We start from the raw sequence: 17,929 nt of genomic DNA, 5'->3' as shown, positions 1-17,929 counted from the left end.
TTTCTATTGCCAGATCTCTATATTTAATCTTTTTTTCCTGTTCTTTTTCGACTCTGGCATCCCCAAATTTATTTATTAAATTTATAGTCCGCCCTCCCTGCAAGCGGGCTCGGGGCGGATTGCAGCATACAAATAAATACAGTAAATAAAACAGTAAAATCACAAGATCCAAGATTCAAATTCAGCAGCGTGAAATATAGCTCCACGACATAAATTCCCGGTGTTCCAGGACAAGATTTCCTTCACCCTTCCTTGCAACCCATATATGGATCTTAGGCCTAAGATGCGTAAGGCCAGGCGCAACAGAGGTTTATAAAATAATGCAGCTGTATTTCCTTCCTCTCCAATAACATTAGAATTTGTAAGCACCCAAATGAATTTCAGGGGCGATAGACTGAAGAAAGACAAGAGGAAGTTCATCATGCAATACATAGGATGCAGAGGAGTTTGCTGTGTTAGTCTGTAGTAGCAAAATAGCAAAGAGTCCAGTAGCACCTTCAAGACTAACCAACTTTATTGCAGCATAAGCTTTTGAGAGCCACAGCTCTCTTCGTCAGACACCAGAAGAGACCTGTGGTTCTCGAAAGCTGATGCATCTGATGAAGAGAGCTGTGGTTCTCGAAAGCTTATGCCACAATAAAGTTGGTTAGTCTTAAAGGTGCTACTGGACTCTTTACTATACAGTTAACTTATAGAACTCACTGGCACAAGGAGTTGTAATTGCTGCTGTCGTAAATGGCTTTCCACGACACGGAGGATAAGTCCGTCAGTGGCTCAGTCCTGATGGCTAAAATGAACCTCCATGCCAGATGCAGGACACATCTGCTTGGCTGGAGGCTACACAGACCTTTGATCTAATCCTGCACAGCTCTTCTTAGGGATGTCTACTTTTCTAGAGCATGTTTGTATGTGAAATAGCAACAGTAATCATGGAGCAGGCAATCGCTCTCCCGGACAATTCATGCTGACGTCAAGGGCGTGGAGCACTGGGCGAGATGGATTTCTCCTGGACCAAGCCCTCTATTTATTTATTTATTTATTTATTTATTTATTTATTTATTTATTTATTTATTTATTTATTTATTTATTCCAAATTTGTATTCCGCCCTCCCCACAAGCGGGCTCAGGGCGGATACCAACATATTAAAAATACAATTAAGAATTCATTCAAAAACAGCACATTTAAAACAGGATGGTGGACAGCCTTCGCAGGGAGGGTTAAGATTTTATACACCCCTTTTTTCAGGCCAGCGGAGGCCCAGCCTCAGCCATATGCCTGGCAGAACAACTCTGTCTTGCTGGCCCAGTGAAAAGATAGTAGGTCCTGCCGGGCTCTGATCTCAGCAGACAGAGTGTTCCACCAGGTGGGAGCCAGGACCGAAAAGGCCCTGGCTCTAGTCAAGGCTAGGCGGGCCTCCTTGGGGCCAGGGGCCAACAGCTGTTTGTCCCCTGACCAGAGTGTCCCCTGGGGTATATATGGGGAGAGACGGCCCTGTAGATACGCTGGTCCCAGTACACACAGGGCCTTATAGGTCAATACCAGAACCTTGACTCTTATCCGGTACTCCACTGGCAACCAATGCAGCTCACATAAGAACAGTGTTATATGCGCCTTATTTGGCACTCTTGTAATAATACGCACCGCTGCATTTTGTACCAACTGTAATCTCCGGGTCAGGCTCCAGGGCAGCCCCGCGTAGAGCGAGTTGCAGTAATCTAGCCTAGAGATGACCATTGCTTGGATCACTGTAGTTAAGTCACAGGTTGACAGGTAAGGGACAAGTTGCCTGTCCTCTAGGGAGGACTTCTCCACACCCCACAGCCTGCCCTGCACCAAGTCAAACCAAGATTGCTCTTCCCGTCTCGCCAAGACGTCCGTACCTGCGCACCGCTTGCAGATAACCACGCAGAGGTTAATGGAGCCCCACTCGGGTTTCGGGGCCCCGCAATCCGCACAGAAGCAGTTTCCCTCCACTGTCCAGATCCGCTCGGCCACCTCAGAGTTGGAGAGAGCCTCAGCGATGGAGTTCTGCATGGCCTCCACCCACTCGTCCTTCTCCTGGTCAGATTCGGCAGCAAAGCTAAGAGACAGAAGCAGCAGCAACCGCGGCGGTTCAGCGGAAATATCGGCAAGGGGAATCCAGGGGCAGAGAGAAGCCTGGGAGGATGGGGGGGGGGTCAAAATTGGGGGCACCAGCTTTCCTTTGCTGCTTTTTCCAAAAATCTAGATTTTCCCTTAAAAGGTCTCTGTTAAAGAATTGCTAGAGTATGGCTGAATGTCATTTGGGATTTTGAACTTATATTCAAGCCCGGTAGCAACTTAAAGACCAACAAAACCTTTCAGAGTACAAGCTGTCACGAATTAAAGCTCACTCTGACAGATGCCCTTTATTAGATACCCAGATACTTTCATATTTAATGAGGTCAACTTTGACTCATGAACAAAGCTTTTTAAAAAGGTGGACGGGTCTGGTTCGCATATATATAAGGTCGCTCCAATTTCCACCAGTCCCCCTTCCTTCTACAGAGCCCCACTAGACTGTTCCTATGGGTCCACTCACTCTTCCTCTGGTTGAGAGAATTGGGCCAGCACGGAAGATTACAACTTATGAGAAGACTGCCACAAAAAAAGCGCCCTGTTTGTGAAAGCTTATACAACTGGCCAAAATACGTGTTGGTCTTTAAGGCCCGGCGGAACATCTCTGTTTTACAGACCCTGTGAAACTGTAACAGGTCCCGCAGGGCCCGGATCTCCAGCGGGAGAGCGTTCCACCAGGCCGGGGCCAGGGCAGAAAAAGCCCTGGCCCTGGTTGAGGCCAGACGGATGCCCTTCGGGCCAGGGACCACCAGGAGTTGCTTGTCTGCAGAGCGCAACACCCTGCAGGGGACGTAACGGAAGAGGCGGTCCCGCAGGCATGCAGGTCCCAGTCCGTGAAGGGCTCTAAACTCCAAGGTTAACACTTTGAACCGGATCCAGAACTCCACCGGGAGCCAGTGCAGCTGGCACAGCACAGGATGAAAGTGAGCTCAAATTGGCGTTCCGGTAAGGACGCGTGCTGCTGCATTCTGGACGAGCTGATATTGCAAGCCATGCTGTGCCCTTGGGATAGACTGGGATTTTAAAACGTTAATACAATAGGACAAAAGAGGGACCCGCATGGCCAAGAAGAAAAGGATAAACTCGATTCTCCCCAACCCCCGCTTACCCGCAGCCCAAAGTTACCCTCCCAGATGCCCTGGCTGCATCTCCACTGCCTCCCCCCTCATTTTGTGCTCTGGCATTCATGGCCACTGCATGCCCTTTAGGGTTGCTGTGCCAAGGGGAATGCTGGGTAGAGGGCTGCAGCTTCATAGGACCCAGGCGGAGCTTCCATTTCCCTCTTAAATCCCAAAAAGCTCCTGGATCTTAGGCTGTGGCTCATAACCCATGTCCTTGAGGGAACAGCCCAGCCCAGGATACTGTTTAACAGTACAATCCTAAGCAGACTGAAGCGCATCTAAGTCCACTGAAGCCAACAGGCTTAGAGCTAAGCTACAAGAGACGAATTACACGAGGACGCTCACGTGAAGGGAGTCGCAATGTTAGCCAGGAAGCTGAGTTTTAAAAGGGATCGGAAGGCTTTGTCAACGTCCACTCTCTACAGAGCCAGGGAAGATGGCTGCTCAGAGGGCTTGTTCATTTCCTCTTCACCTCCTAGGAGGGGAGGTGAAACTGACAGAGCCTCCAGGGGGCAAAGAGGAAATTAACAAACCTTGTCAGGAGTGATCTTCCCTGGCCCTGTAGAGGGGGGAAATTTACAGCGCCGTCCGATCTCTTTTAAAACTCAGCTTCCCGGCTAACTTTGCGACTCCTTCCACGTGCTCCTCCTTGTGTAATTCGTCTCTTTTATTTGGCTTTTAGACATGTGTAACTCTGTTTAGAATGGCCCTATAAATGCAAGTTGTGGTTTTATTTTGTTTATTTATACTGGTTGCTTAAACTGTGTTAGTGTTTTTTGTAAGCCCTTTTGAGGCTCAATCAGGGAGAAAAGTAAAGTAAGAAAATCCAAGAGCCACACAAACTCTGGTGTGTGTGTGTGGGGGGGGTGAAGTTTACAAAGCCTGAGTATGCACAGAGATTGCTCTTAACGTTATACCTCACCCAATTTTTACAAAACCCTAAACTGTATCTGCAGCTGGACTCACTGCATGGTGGGGTGAGAAAGATCATGAAAGGGACAGCAAGAAGGGTTACATCCGTTCTTAGTTCTCATGGCCTTCTTACGTGCCCAAGGTGAGGTCAATCACCACCTCGAGGTCAGGTAGCAATTTTCCCAGGCCAGTTTGGTTAGAGATCCTGATAATGTTTTGCCATCTTCTGGGCATGGAGCAGGGATCACTGGGGGTGTGGGGGGGGAAGGTAGTTGTGAATTTCTTGCATTGTGAAGGGGGTTGGACTAGATGACCCTGGAGGTCCCTTCCAACCCTATGATTCTATCATCATACATCAGCTGCTTGAGAACCGTCTCTAAGATTAAAAGGTGATAGGCAACAAGAGTACTGAATTCATAAGCCTACAGAAGAAGAAACAACAGATTTCATATTGGACATTGCATCATATGAATTCAGTACTCTTGTTGCCTATCATCATTTAGGAATTGGAACTGTTATATTGGACTATTGAGCACTGGGTCTGAATACCTATGCATGGAGTAGATTATAAGTTATTGAAAAAAAATTCACTTTGCACTAGCACTTTGAACAATAAAATTCTATATTGTTAGTGTGGTCTTTTAGGACCTGCAGTTCCCTTGTATTTTCAGATTGTTGAGACTAGTCCTTTTGATTGTTTTGTTGTCTAAGATGAAAAGGACCAGGGAAATGAAGGGTCATTGCAGTAGGAAGAATGTGTGCAAGCCACATGGGCATGGCAGGTAGTATGGTAGGAAACAGGTGGGCACGGAGTCTTGCACATGCCGTGGTTGCCCAGGGGAGCAGATGAGACTGGGAAGGCCTCCAGCCCCCAGGGTGCCCCTCTCACCTGAAGATCCGGTATGGGGTTGTCAGGTCGAAGCCTCTCCTGTCCACATCCTTGACATTTCCCACATTCATCTCGATGTAAGTGATCCCGATCCCCAAGCGAAACTCCTGAGCCAAACACAAGAAGGCCAGAAGGGGGTTAGCGGACAACGACAGGATCCTAGAGTTTGCCCATGGTCTCTCTGGGCTCTGGCCGAATAAGGATGTGTATTCATTCATTGTTATCCTATCTTTCCATACAAGTAAGGCCCTCCGCATGACAAATGGTTAGCAAACATTAACGACCATCACGAAAAATAATATGCATATAACAACAAGAAGGAGGGTCAATGAGAGAATGCCACCTGAAACAAAAAGGTCTTCACCCACTAGAGGAAGATAATGATAGACAGGTGAATCTCCCTGGGGAGAGAATCTCACAATTTTGGTGCCACAGCTGAGAAGGCCCTGTCTCGGGTTGCCGACCCTCTAGCTGACCCTCTAGGTGGCAAAGGAATGCCTTGGAAGATGACCATAAAGGTCTGGCAGGTTCACTGGGAGTTGATGGTAAGTCATAAGGACGTGGCAGCTCCCCAGCGCAAGGGCAATGCTCAGTGTCACTGGGAACCACGGACGTGTGGGTTGCAAGCAGTATCAAAAGGAAAGCTACAGCTGCTCGCAAACAGGTTCTTTCTTGGTGGCACAAACCTTGAGGTTGAGGAGCAAGCAGTCATGCAAGCCGCAGGAGCAATAAACCACGCTGGGATCTGCTTCCAAACACGTTCACACAACCCTTACAGAAAAGCACCTTTGATTTTCATTAAACTAAAAAAACTGGGTGTCTCAGGGCCAAGCTACAAGTGACGATTGACACTTGCCTGGCAAATGAACAGACTCACGTGTATCCCTCCCTGTTCACTTGCCATTCACTTGCTTTCCACTTGATCAAGTAGAGCGCAAGTGAATGGCAAGTGAACAGGGAGGAATACACGTGAGTCTGTTCACTTGCCAGGTAAGTGTCATTCGTCACTTGTAGCTTAGCTCTTAGAAATCCAACTCCTGCCTCTTCTTTCTCCAATCCCAACGCCATCCTCTGTTGCACACAAATCCACCAGTAGCTCAAAGGGGCTTTGAGCCCCTTTGAGCTACTGGTACAACTGGGTGCGGATGACACCCAGTTGTATCTGTTGATGGGCGGCCGACCTGGCTCTGCCCCAGATGCCCTTCTGAGAGCTTTGGAGGCCGTGTCTGGTTGGGTGAAGCAGAGCAGACTGAAGCTGAACCCTGCAAAGACGGAGGTCCTGTACTTGGGCCGTGGGCTGTCGGATGTGGGGTTCCATCTCCCAGCCTTTGGGGGGGCCCCGTTGGCGCCCATCTCATCGGTTAGGAGTCTTGGCGTGATCTTGGATTCCTCCCTGTCTATGGAGGCCCAAGTCGCGCCTGTTGCCCGGACTGCTTTTTTCCATCTGCGGCAGGCCAGGCAGCTTGCCCCATCTCTCAGCCCAGGACCTAACAACAGTGATCCGTGCAACGGTCACCTCCAGGCTGGACTACCGTAACTCGCTCTATGCAGGGGTCTGACCCAGAAACTACAAGGGGTCCGGAACGCTGCTGCTCGTGTCCTGGTGGGTGTTCCATACAGGACACATGTGACACCAATCCTACAGAAGCTTCACTGGCTCCCCGTGGAATTCCGGATCCATTTCAAGGTGTTGGTTTTAACCTTTAAAGCCCTAAACGGATTGGGACCAGCACCCCTGAGGGACCGTCTCTCCCCGTGTGTGCCCTGGAGAGCGCTTCATTCAGCGGGTAAGAACTTGCTGGTGATCCCTGGCCCCAGGGAGGCTCGTTTGGCCTCGACCAGGGCCAGGGCCTTTTCGGTCCTGGCCCCAACCTGGTGGAACTCTCTGTCTGAAGGCACCAGGGTCCGCCCAGATCTTGTATCATTTCGGCAGGCCGGCAAGATGGAGATGTCCCACCAGGCATACGGTTGAGGCCAGCGCCAGGTCCAGCACTGAGTTTCTCACCAGTCTCCGTCTCATCTGTCTCCCTCCCTCCTCTTTGTATGCTGGGGGCAAGAATGTCTGAGGGTTTTGTGTATATATGATTTTAATTGCTGAATTTTATTGTAAAATTTTTTATTTATGATTGTTGTACCCCGTACTGAGCCCACTTGCAGGGAGGGCGGGTTAAACACCGAATAAACTAAACTAAACTAAACTGAATTGCTCCACAAAACACACATTCCCATGAGGAAGGACTGGGCAGCTCAAAACCACTTGGGATGTTGAGTGACTTTTAATTAATACAATTCTAGCAAACCTTGTCATCTTTTTTTTTACATCAGAAATGGCTGGAGAACAACACTGCATCTCAGAACGGCTCCAAATTTTGCCTCAAGCCACCAGCGCACTGGCCATGCCCGCTGTTCTCACCATCATGACTGGAGATGCAGTCAGTCAAGGCCTACCTCTTCCATATTGCCAAGAAGGACTCCAGACTTCTTCCCAGCACACCCAATTTTAGGGCTGGCATTACCCCGGTGGGGGCGGGGGATCCCTCTCTCCCACTCTCTGCCCCCCCTCACCTGGCCAGTGGGGGGTAAAGGCCAAGGGAACGGACCTCCTGGGTGCATTCCCGGGGCAGTGCAACGACGTCATTCCTGGGAGTAACATCATCGCACAGCCCCAACAGGACTCCTGCGCTTTGCACTGGGCCAACCTGGGCTTCAGATGAGCCAAATCAGGCCCATTTAGGCCCCAAATCAGCCCAGTGTGAAGGGCACATGCTCATGAGCAGGGCTTTTTGGGGGGGGGAAAGAGGTGGTGGAACTCAGTGGGTTGCCCTCGGAGAAAATGGTCACATGGCCGGTGGCCCCGCCCCCTGATCTCCAGACAGAGGGGAGTTGAGATTGCCCTCCATGCCGCTCCAGCGGCACGGAGGGCAATCGAAACTCCCCTCTGTCTGGAGATCAGGGGGCGGGGCCACCGGCCATGTGACCATTTTCAAGAGGTGCCGGAACTCCGTTCCCCCACGTTCCCCCTGAAAAAAAGCTCTGCTCATGAGCCTGTGTGATAACATCATTTCCCGTCTAGTTTTAGTCTTTTTCTTTTCTTATTTTTTAAACTGTATTTTTTCTCTATTATTATTAGCTACTTGTTTGTTATTTTATATTTACATGTATTGTTAGTGTGGTTTTTTAATAGAATGTTGTCTTTTTTATCTTCTGTTTATAGCTTTTATGTTTACTGTTTATAGTTTAAATAAGGAAAAATTCTTACTTAAAAAAAACCTTGTCTTAATTAAATATTGGAGCGAGTATAAGAAAACAAAGGTTAAGAAATGAATTCACATCTACCACCACTGAAGGCTGCAAAGTTAAGCTGACATATAAACAAGCAATGACCGGAACTTCAGGCATATTTATTTTTATGTCACAGAACAAAACATTCTGAAACAAAATGTTCAATAAGCTTTGCGCTGTTGTTGGTCATTGCTGCTGACCACTGTGGCTGAAAATGCTAGCCACACAATGGAATTCCTAGGTACCATGGCGACCTGGCAGCCAGGATTCGATGAGCCCTTTTTAAAAATTCTAACAGCAGGGTGAGTGAGCTGAATTAAAACAAGAAAGAGCGCAAGTTGGAAAGCTAAGTCATCTCCCCATCTTTGCAAAGTCCCAGTGCAAACTGAGGCTGTACAAAGCTACACTTTGCAATGGTTGTTGGGGGTTTTCCGGGCTGTCTTGCCGTGGTCTTGGCATTGTAGTTCCTGACGTTTCGCCAGCAGCTGTGGCTGGCATCTTCAGTGGTGTAGCACCAAAAGACAGAGATCTCTCAGTGTCTCTGTCTTTTGGTGCTACACCTCTGAAGATGCCAGCCACAGCTGCTGGCGAAACGTCAGGAACTACAATGCCAAGACCACGGCAAGACAGCCCGGAAAACCCCCAACAACCATCGTTCTCCGGCCGTGAAAGCCTTCGACAATACATCTACACTTTGCACTTTATTGATGAGACAAAAAGGGATGTCTTTAACTGGTCTTATAATATAATAATAACATTCAGTATATATACCGCCCTTCAGGATGACTTAACACCCACTTAGAGTGGTTTAATAACAACAACAACAACAACAGTAACAATAACAACAACAACCGATTTATACACCGCCCTTCAGGACAACTTAATGCCCACTCAGAGCGGTCTACAAAGTTTACAAAGTATGTCATTATTATCCCCACAACAACAAATACCCAGTGAGGTGGGTGGGGCTGAGAGAGCTCGGAGAGAGCTGTGACTGCCCCAAGGTCACCCAGCTGGCTTCAAGTGGAGGAGTGGGGAATCAAACCTGGCTCTCCAGATTAGAGTCCTGCCACTCTTAACCACTACACCAAACAAGACTCTTCATTAGGAAGGCTCCCAGTGATTATGCTAAGCTGGGGTGGGCTGGAAGAGTTCCCACTGTGTTACGGTTACAATGTGCCCTCCCAGACCTGTGAGATACCTTCTTTATTCCATTGTATCAGGTCCTCGCCAGAACCCAGCCGTGTTCTGCAAAGTGGACTCATTGGGACCTCACGATCCAGCCCTGGGACCAATCACAGAACTTACTGAGAGCCAGTTTGGTGTCGTGGTTAAGAGTGCAGACTCTAATCTGGAGAACCGGGTTTGATTCCCCACTCCTCCACTTGAAGCCAGCTGGGTGACCTTGGGTCAGTCACAGCTCTCTCAGAGCTCTCTCAGCCCCACCCACCTCACTGGGTATTTGTTGTTGTGGGGATAATAATGACATACTTAGTAAACCACTCTGAGTGGGTGTTAAGACCTCCTGAAGGGCGGTATATAAATCGAATGTTATTACTATAATGTTATTAAGGTAAACTGCCTTTGTCACCCCATGATGACACAGGGCAACAAAGAGTCAGGCGTGAACAGGAGCTTGAACATCACTCCCATCCTACAGTCACTCCATTGGCTACCTATCAGTTACCGTGCTCAGTTCAAGGTATTGGTTATTACATACAAAGCTCTTCATGGCCTTGGCCTGGCATACCTACAGGACTGCCTCCCTCCCTATGTTCCTCCACAGCAGCTTCGCTCATCCAAATAGGGTCTCCTGCAGGTACTATACTGCACATGGGCAAAATCAACAGCATGGGCTTTCTCTGTGGTGGCCCCTGCCCTGTGGAACGGCCTGCCTGAGATGGTCACGGGAGCCCCCACTCTCCTAGCTTTCTGCAAACGATGCAAAACCAAATTATTCAAAAAGGCTTTTGTATTGTAGGGAGGGGGTCTCAGATGCTTCGCTAATGACTTAGGGACCACAGCCTTACTATGTTGCCTGACATATGATCTGCCGCTTTTAATTTGTACTCCTATATACTTCATGTGCTTCATGTTGTCTAATGTCAGTTCGAGAACTGCTGATGTTCTATTCCATCATTTCTTCAACTCTGTATTGGATTCTTGCTAATGCCACGTCTTTGTAAACTTGTATTTATTCACCCTATGGCATTGTTTATGGAAATGTCCTTGACAGGGCTAATCTCACACTGTGTAATCCGCTTTGAGTCTCAGTGAGGAAGGCGGACTATAAATGACATACATAAACAAACATACAAACGGGGAGAGGATCTTGGCTCCACCATCCAACCTTCCTGCCTTGCTGGCCGCGAGGGATGGAGGGTTCCTAACTACCTGTTAATCACTGAGCCAGGGCTGGGTCTCAGCCAGGTAAGGCCCTTTGGCACGTACCCACCTCTGCATTCTTGTAGAGGAACACTTTGTCCCCCGCCACTGTCACATACAGCTTGTGCTTGAAGCCCCGCAGTTCCAGAAGGCCACACCTGTCCACGGATTCAAAGCAGCCCCCAGACAGGTGCAGGGCAGACAACCTGTCCAAACACTTGGATTTCCACTCGTCCACCATCTTCTGAAGGGCCCTGATCCACTCATTTCGATCTGCTGTGGGAGAGGGCACAGTCCAGGTCAGGCATGCTGGCTGGTTACATCTTTTTTAAAACTTATTTTTAACGGATATTTAATAAGGATTTTTTAAAAAAAGATATAAAAAAGATTAAAAAGGGGGGGGACGACCAAAAAAAGAACAGTAATATAAAGAAAAATATAGGCATAATCTCCATTTTTTTCTGTGAAAGATATATAGGTATTATGTATTATACACTTACTCCAAAATTACCATTAACAAAAACTACTTTCCCCCATAACATTTTTTCCTCTTAATCTTCAAAAGCACAAATGATTTCATTTCTTTCCATTTCTTGCAAAAGTCTGTAAGGGGTTTCCAGGAAACAATAAATTTAAATAATGTCTTTTCCTTACTCAAAGTAAGTTTTGCCAGCTCTGCAAGCTCCACCATCTTTACCAGGTGGTTAACTCTGACCCTCGACTGAAATCCTTCAGTCTGCTAGCAAGGGATTCCCCCATGGAAAAAGAAAAAATCCTTTCACACTGAAAACTAGCATATAAGGGGAGAACACTCACTTGTTCTCCTGGCCCCTGACATGCTAGTTTTCTGTTTTCAGAAATCTCTCCTTGTATAAGCGTGCTCGCCAGACATGCTTGCAGTCCAAAACTTGTTCACCGTGCCCTCCCACAGAATGGCTCAGTGGGCAATGGCCAGTTCATGTAATAGCAATGTGCTCTTCTAGACAGATTAGCTTCCCACTCAGAGGGCTGAACAAAGTCAGTGTTGTTATTATCCCCACAGCACAGCTGGGGAGTTGGGCTGAGAGCAGTGGCTCACCCAAGTCCACCTGCTGAGCTCATGGCAGTCATGGAATTTGAACCAGCAGTATGCAGATTGGCAGCCCAACCATTTAACCGCTATGCTACAGCAGCTCACATAACAGTGTGCTCATATACCACTCTTCTAGACGGATGAGTGCCCCACTCAGAGCAGTGAACAAAGTTGGTGTTATTATTATCCCCACAATGCAGCTGGGGAGCTGGGGCTGAGAGGAGAGGCTCACCCAAGGCCACCAGCAGAGCTCATGGTAGTAGTAGCTGTCGAACTAGCAGAGTGCTGATTCACAGCCCAACCACTTAACCACTATGCTACAGTAGCTTACATATCAGTGCATTTATATACTGATCTTCTAGACAAATTCGTGCCCCACGCAAAGTGGTGAACACATTTGATGTTATCATTATCCCCACAATACAGCTGGATCCGAGAGAAGTGGCTTATCCACAGCCACCTGCTGAGCTTACGGCAGTCGTGGCATTTGAACCAGCAGAGTGTGGAATGGCAACCCAACCACTTAACCACTATGCTACAGCAGCTCTCCTCCTTTATGTGCCTGCCGTTATTATTATTATGTCCTGAGCTCTCTGCAGAGATCTGTAGGATCTCATTGGGGCTGACTTTTAGGTGGGCTGTAAAGACCTTTTCATTTGAAATGGTGTCTGGATGAAATTTCTTTGAAACCTTTGCTACGCCAGGCAGCTGTTTTGAGTGCTGAGGCCTGATGTCTTAAGAAACATGAGCGTAAAGGTTACATGCCCAGGGCTCTGAGGAGGAAAGGTGGAGTACAAATTTTGGAGCCAAGCAGTGATCTAGCCTCCTTTCTGCACGCTTGTGTAAGTATTGTGCAGTTAGCTTCTAAGATGTGAATGCAGTAATGCCCCTCGCGGGCCAAGCTCAGGGAAACTGCATGGAAGATGATCAAATGGATTTTAAATATGCACATTCAATAATCCATACAACCTGCCCTTCCATCTGATAGTCATTCCTTACCCCCACCCCAATGGCACCTGGCGGTGGTGAAGAGTGCCCTCAAGTCATAGCAGAGAAAGAAAGAAAGAAAGAAAGAAAGAAAGAAAGAAAGAAAGAAAGAAAGAAAGAAAGAAAGAAAGAAAGAAAGAAAGAAAGAAAGAAAGAAAGAAAGAAAGAAAGAAAGAAAGAAAGAAAGAAAGAAAGAAAGAAAGAAAGAAAGAAAAAGATTCTAAGTGAACTTCTGCATTTTGCATGAACTTTCTAGTATTTTTTTCTCATATGTTGTATAACCAACCCAGGTGTGCTTTCATCTTGGACAGCTAATTAAAAGTAGTGGACACTATCTAGATTAATATCCTCCAATCACAGAAGGGACCAATGCTGATCTACTTACTTAACTCTTCCTGTCATTTTTCACAGATTTATAGTTTTATTTTGCAAGTTAGATATAACGTCACTTTGGGGCTTATTAGAATGTTACATAATAGAAAATATGAATATTTAATTAAGCATTAAACCAATCATAGTTTATCTATGCGATCACATGAAAAGATCTTAGGTTTTTGCGTAAGATAAACCTATACAAATGCCAACTCAAATGGTATGTCAGCGTTTGGATTGGAAGAAGTCTCCTGAGGACCCAGGTGAGAATCTTACCTTTATATTGTATAAAGGTAATCTTTATATTGTATAAAGGAATCTTAACACATTTCACAGAAACTCTGATTGTTTTAAAATTGATTAGGAAATGTTAGAAAACTTAATTCTTATTGCTTTTCTATGTTCCATCTTTGTAGGATTTATATTAATAATCATATACGTTTTGATATATTGCTTCTTCAAAAGACTAGGGTGTATTTCAATAAGTAAATTCGAGAAGGACTCTGCGTCTCGATGGGGAAAAGTTTTGCAAAAAAGAACCCAATAAATAATTTTTGTACTGATAAACAAATTTGTTCAAAGAGCAAGTTCCGTTTTGCAGATGTTAATTAAGTGCTGAAAGCCGTCCAAGAGTAAAGCTAAATCTTTCGTCTGAGACAGTGGGACCCTTAGTAAGACACGGATAAAAGTCCGTTACATATGGAAGGTTATGCTGGACACAAAACTCCAGTTTGTTTAGGCTCAGAGAAGCAGGAGAAAGGAAAAGGTTCACTCACAATCACTCTCAGCCCGGAAGGCAAAAGTCCGGTTGTTGGTAATCACCTCGAATTTCTGGTCCCCAATCCCGGCCACTCGGCTTATTGACGCCACTGGGATGAGGCGTTTGGAGTAAATGTCCTGGGAAAAAGTACACAAAACTGAGGACGGGAAAAGATGCTTGATGGTATGGAGGACCCTTCCTGATGCCTCCCAGAGAACCTCGTAAGACACCCAGAATAAGGGGATGCCCCCCAGGAGCAAAGGGGGCTGCTTCAAGTGGCAGTGAGGTTTTTAATTTTATTTTGTTATTTATTGCCTGACTTTCTCACTGAGACACAAGGTGAATTACAGAGAGTAAGTAAAAACCGTGAAGGCATGCAAGTGGTTCCCAGAAAGAGGGACCAATCTTGGGTTGTATCAAACGGGCCATAGCGTCGAAATCGCAGGAGGTCATAGCCCCTCTCTATACTGCCCTGGTCAAGCCGCACCTGGAGTATTGTGTGCAGTTCTGGAGGCCTCACTTCAAAAAGGATGTGGACAAAATCGAGAGGGTGCAGAGGAGAGCGACAAGGATGATCAGGGGTCTGGAGACTGAGCCCTACGAGGAAAGGCTGAGGGCCTTGGGAATGTTTAGTTTGGAGAAGAGGAGGTTGAGGGGAGACCTGATTGCTCTCTTTAAATATCTGAAAGGCTGACATTTGGAGGAGGGCAAGGAGCTGTTCCAGTTGGCAACAGAGGATACGACTCAAAGCAATGGGCTAAAACTACATGCAGAAAGGTACCGGCTGGATATTAGGAAAAACTCTAACACTTTAACCTCTACACATAGGAGGGAATGAGTGCCTAGAGAGAAATACTCATGGCAGACATATATAGAGTTCAATTTGGGAAACTGCAGTAGCAAAAATTAAAGTGTCACAATATGGTGGGTGGGAGCAGGCATAGTTGGTAGTATGTGCTGTGAACTTGGTAGTGTGCCCACTTCAGGGCACTGCCATGCTCAAGTGGCATGACCACTTCAGCTGGCAGGTGGGGAAGGGGCACATACATGGAGAGAGTGATACCGTTTGGGCATGGCGCTTTTCAGGTAAGAGAAAAATTTTGTGCAAGAGGAAAAAGGAAAAGAGAAGCCAGGCTAGAGATTTGAGATAGAAACCTGCCGAGAAAGGGGAACAGTTTCACTGGACCTTCCCCTTCCCAGCTCACCTTTTCACTATCAAAGTATCGGAGGTAGTCGCTGTCCAACTTCACCCAGCGCTTCTGGTAGATGTAGGACCTGGAGAAACCAAGGCATCAAAGCCCTGTTAATTTCTGCATCCTGTCAATCGGTGATTGGAGGGGTTAGGAGAACACCCAGAAGATCAAACAGGGGGGTCAACCACCAACTAGAACAATTTCATCGACAGGCAGAAAACAGATTTCCTCTGTGGTTATATCCCACCTTTAATTTTGGTTCATGTTGGCTTAAAAATAATAATCAAGGCATCACAAATAAAAATTAAAAAGCAAGGTTCGAAGCCAGTATCCTTTTAAAGACCAACAAGGTTCTACTCAACTTATCTACTGCAGACCAACACAGCTACTCACCTGAAACTAAAATGAAAAAAATTCAGAGACGAGAGCAGTGGCGTAGCGGGGCTTGGCAGTGCCAAGGGCAACTCCCAGAAAGATGTGGCGCCCCCTGGCACCACACACACATACTTTGCGTGCGTGTGCTCCTGGGACTGCATGATGATGTCACGTCCGGGAAGTGACATCATTGCTTAGGGCACAGCCACCCCACCCCCCTCCCTGAGCACACCCGCGATTCGGGCCACTAGCCTCCCCACCCCTTACCAGGCAGCCCTCCACGGGAGCCACCCACAGCACTGCCACCAGCTCAGCACGCTCCTCGGCGCAGGACATCCAGCTCAGCGCCCAGCGAGCCAGCCACCCCGTCAGTGCAGCAGGTGGCCAGGGCGCCGTAGGCAGCCTCCCATGGACAGAGTGCAGGCTTTCCTCAGCGTGGCACCTCCTAAAAATTATATGCCCAGGGCCACCACCCCTCTTGCCCCTACCCATGCTACACCACTGGAAGAAAGCCATTTTCAGCGGGATTTGAAGAGAAGGCTTACTCACCCTTGAGGAGGATTCTTGTCCAGCCAGCCTGCTTTGATGACAGGTGACGGGTAGCCAGATGTGTCGACTCCATCCATGCTGTCAATGTGGAAGCTCAAGGTGCCGAAAGACAGGGCGCTGCCAGGGCAGGGGGAGTTCAGCCCACAGCCATTCCAGTGGTTGTTGCTGGGGAGGAACAAGGGGGACGTCCCATCAGAAGGGGCCTTCGAGAGTTGCGCAGCTTCAAAGGCAGGTGATGGCCAATTATGGATTTAAAAATACGTGCTGGCCATGATCTCCAAAAAAACCACACACAAAAAACACCGCCTGTGGCAGCTCACAGCAACAGACAAGACTAAAAAGCCTGAAATCAAACTTCCATTTGGAAGGAGAGCTGAGCAAGTCACCAGTTCTCAGTGATGCTGAAGAAAAACTTAGGATACCTGATCAATGGCTTGGAATAACTTAAGAGTCACGGGGCTGGAAGGGAAAAGATGCTATTTACTTATTTCCCAAAATTTTACGCTGCCTCTCCAGGGAAACCTGCTTGAGACGGTTCCCTGACCCTGCCGGCAAGGGGCAGATTCTTCAGCAGCTGCTGGAGGTGGAACAGGGAAGCGCCGTCATCAACCTGAAAGACCTCCCCAGCGAGCAGAGACCCCGGCGCAGGCCCCTCTCCCACCCCACGGCTCTTACGGGTCCCTGAGCTGTTAAGTCGCTTCTTGGGAGCGTCACCCTGCCAGCTGAAGCTGATTCTCCCGACAAACTGTTAAGCTGATCAAGAGCGGGACGAAAAGTTCCCACCAATCCGATCTGGCCCCTCAAATATAGCTTAACCTCATCCCCAATCTTGACAAGATGCTGGAGCCCGGCTGACGTTTTCCCAGTTGGGCCAAATGGCAAATTTTAGAGGGGTGGGGATGGTAGGGGGTTTTATTGGGGAAACATCAGGGGGGCGGGGTGACACTCTTCTCAAACTGGGCCCTGCTCAGTTTTCAATCCAGAGAAAGCAGAAGAACGTCTGGGCTGCAGTTAGCTAAACTGGGGGGGGGGGAATGGCTGCCACACTCTGGGAGTGTGAGGCCGAATTCAAGGTTGTGCTGCCCATCCACTGGAATGTTTTCATCTCTGCTAAAGTCTACTTATACATCCGCAAAGAAAGCAAATGTTACAACCTAAGTCTCCCGTGTTCTCTCTACTCCAAATGAAATGAAAAATATGTAGTGGTGTCTCTGGAACTCCCCACCACTTGGGGAAATGGGGATCATCGAACAGTATCCTTTCCATTATCTTATGTTTTTATATGAGATACATAGTTGGAGACTTCTTCAATCTGAAAATATCAGCGGGTGGGGAGGTCACCAGCCCCCAAGGCGAGATCCTCCCCACTCCAACAACCAACTCTCAAAGACTGTCTTGTATATCCCAGGCCACAGAACAACACAAACACACACACAGAAACACACACTATGTGTGCACGTTGGGGAGAGTTCAATGCACTAAAATGCTGGCAGGGTGGAGCGCTTCAACAGGTCGTAGCAAGCAAGTCCAGCCACATGCCGGAGAGGAAAGGAGCAAGGCTGGGGTGACCCTTCCCAAATCTGATGGGGAGGGATCCAGTGCCCTGGCCACTCATGTGTGACCTTCAGAGGGAAGTCAAAATTCATCCGAACACCAGAGGCAGTGCAAGACGGAAAACCCAAAACAGTGTCCTCTCTTAACCCCCAAGCAGTAAAAAAAAAATAAAATGACAATAAACTAAATAAATTTTGCTTCCCTTTAATGCTAGCCCGAAAATCCTGCCCTGGGGGGGGGGGGGCAGGGGCTGCTTCACCTTCCCAAGTGGTAGATCTAGCCAGATGAACAAGCTCAGAATATATTTGAACGAGGTCGCCCAGGAGGGACAACACAGGCAAGTGGATTTCCTAAGAGCCAGCCTAGATTCACTAAAAGCA

General features: G+C 47.7%; 1 protein-coding gene across 6 annotated transcripts in view; it reads right to left on the bottom strand.

Moving 5' to 3' along the window:
• Positions 1-17,929, bottom strand: part of ARAP1 (ArfGAP with RhoGAP domain, ankyrin repeat and PH domain 1) — a 196,633-nt gene that overhangs the window by 81,062 nt on the left and 97,642 nt on the right. For all 6 annotated transcript variants that reach the window (XM_054973345.1, XM_054973346.1, XM_054973344.1 and 3 more), the window contains 6 exons: positions 15,996-16,160; positions 15,084-15,153; positions 13,895-14,015; positions 10,758-10,963; positions 5,021-5,127; positions 1,882-2,081 (listed from right to left, as the gene is read on the bottom strand). In XM_054973345.1, coding sequence (XP_054829320.1) covers positions 1,882-2,081; positions 5,021-5,127; positions 10,758-10,963; positions 13,895-14,015; positions 15,084-15,153; positions 15,996-16,160 — 869 coding nt within the window. The remainder of the gene's footprint in view (positions 1-1,881; positions 2,082-5,020; positions 5,128-10,757; positions 10,964-13,894; positions 14,016-15,083; positions 15,154-15,995; positions 16,161-17,929) is intronic.

The sequence above is a fragment of the Eublepharis macularius genome, chromosome 3, assembly GCF_028583425.1.
Source record: "Eublepharis macularius isolate TG4126 chromosome 3, MPM_Emac_v1.0, whole genome shotgun sequence".
Lineage (NCBI taxonomy): Eukaryota > Metazoa > Chordata > Lepidosauria > Squamata > Eublepharidae > Eublepharis > Eublepharis macularius.
Note: the sequence above shows the minus strand (reverse complement) of the source record. Positions and strands in the feature narration are given on the sequence as shown.